General features: G+C 20.0%; 1 protein-coding gene across 1 annotated transcript in view; it reads right to left on the minus strand.

Moving 5' to 3' along the window:
- The window catches only part of LOC111617052 (endothelin-converting enzyme 1-like), a 45,099-nt gene extending 44,213 nt beyond the window's left edge, over positions 1 to 886 (minus strand). Inside the window, 1 exon segment of the mRNA XM_023358391.1 lies at positions 724 to 886. Coding sequence (XP_023214159.1) covers positions 724 to 764 — 41 coding nt within the window. The 5' untranslated portion in view covers positions 765 to 886.
- Between the last annotated feature and the right edge of the window lie 286 nt (positions 887 to 1,172).

A 1,172-nucleotide genomic window follows, 5' to 3' on the forward strand; every position in this document is an offset into this window, starting at 1 on the left:
ATATATATATTTAATTTTGTTGTTGTTCTAATTTTTGTTTAATATTATAATAGAATGATTAAATTTAAGAATAGAAGAAATTTACATAATAATTATTTATTGTCAGAAGATATTATATATTTACTAATATTTGTAACCCAATGCACCCCTTGTAACTGGAATCTTTTCCAAATTACGTTAATAAACTTGAATTGAATTGAATTGAATATTTGCATGTGTTGTTATAATAAATATAAACACTTTGTATGATTAATTATTACATTAATGTTTATTATACATTTTAAAGAATTTGTATATAAATAATCTTAATTTCTAAGCCAAAATACTAATTATTTTTTTTAATTTAATATATTGTTATAATGATCATAAATAAAAAATAGACTATATATTTGTTTTTATTCTGAACTCTGTATTGTTTATAAAATTGAAAACTAAAGTGATAATTATTATTATCAAGGTTTCTCAAATTCTTTAATATCGCGACTTTTTAAAATGATTGATAAATTTAAGTGATCAAGCAAAAACAAATTAATAATTTTTAAGATGTCAATTATTGATCACATTTAAATTATACAAAACAAATAGAAAAACAAACATGTTTACTTATTCTCTATTTATATTTATTTTATATAAATTTAAATTTTAAATATGGTAATTGCTTGTTTGAAATATAAATCTTAATCTATAATCTTTTTAAGAGTATAACAGAAAAATTCTACTCACTTTTCCTCGAATGTTTTTTCTTCTGATTTTAAATTCTCCATTATTTTTCCACCAAAGTATTTAAAATTTTAACGATATTTTAGTTTTACAAATTATACATAACGCTAGTATTTTCAATACATCTTTATCACAACTAAGAACATCATCATATCAATTACTACGTCCTTGGACGTATAAAAAGCTATTCAGAAACATCCTTCCGTGCCGTTAATGTTTATATTGTTAAATATATTTTTCCATTAGGTTAATTAATGTATTGTTAATCCTGTTTCGAGAAATTCGCTTAAAACTTTATGAAATTTGTTATCATTATTTTTATTCTTAATTATTGTTCTTTGAAACCATTTTAATTTTATTTTATCTATAAATTTTGAGTAAGACTTTCCGATACTAATTTATGATACAAAAATTCGCATTTATAAAACTGGGTTATAGTTCTAGTTAAAAAA

Source organism: Centruroides sculpturatus, unplaced genomic scaffold, assembly GCF_000671375.1.
Source record: "Centruroides sculpturatus isolate CEXI.00-Female unplaced genomic scaffold, Cexi_2.0 scaffold96, whole genome shotgun sequence".
Taxonomy (NCBI): domain Eukaryota; kingdom Metazoa; phylum Arthropoda; class Arachnida; order Scorpiones; family Buthidae; genus Centruroides; species Centruroides sculpturatus.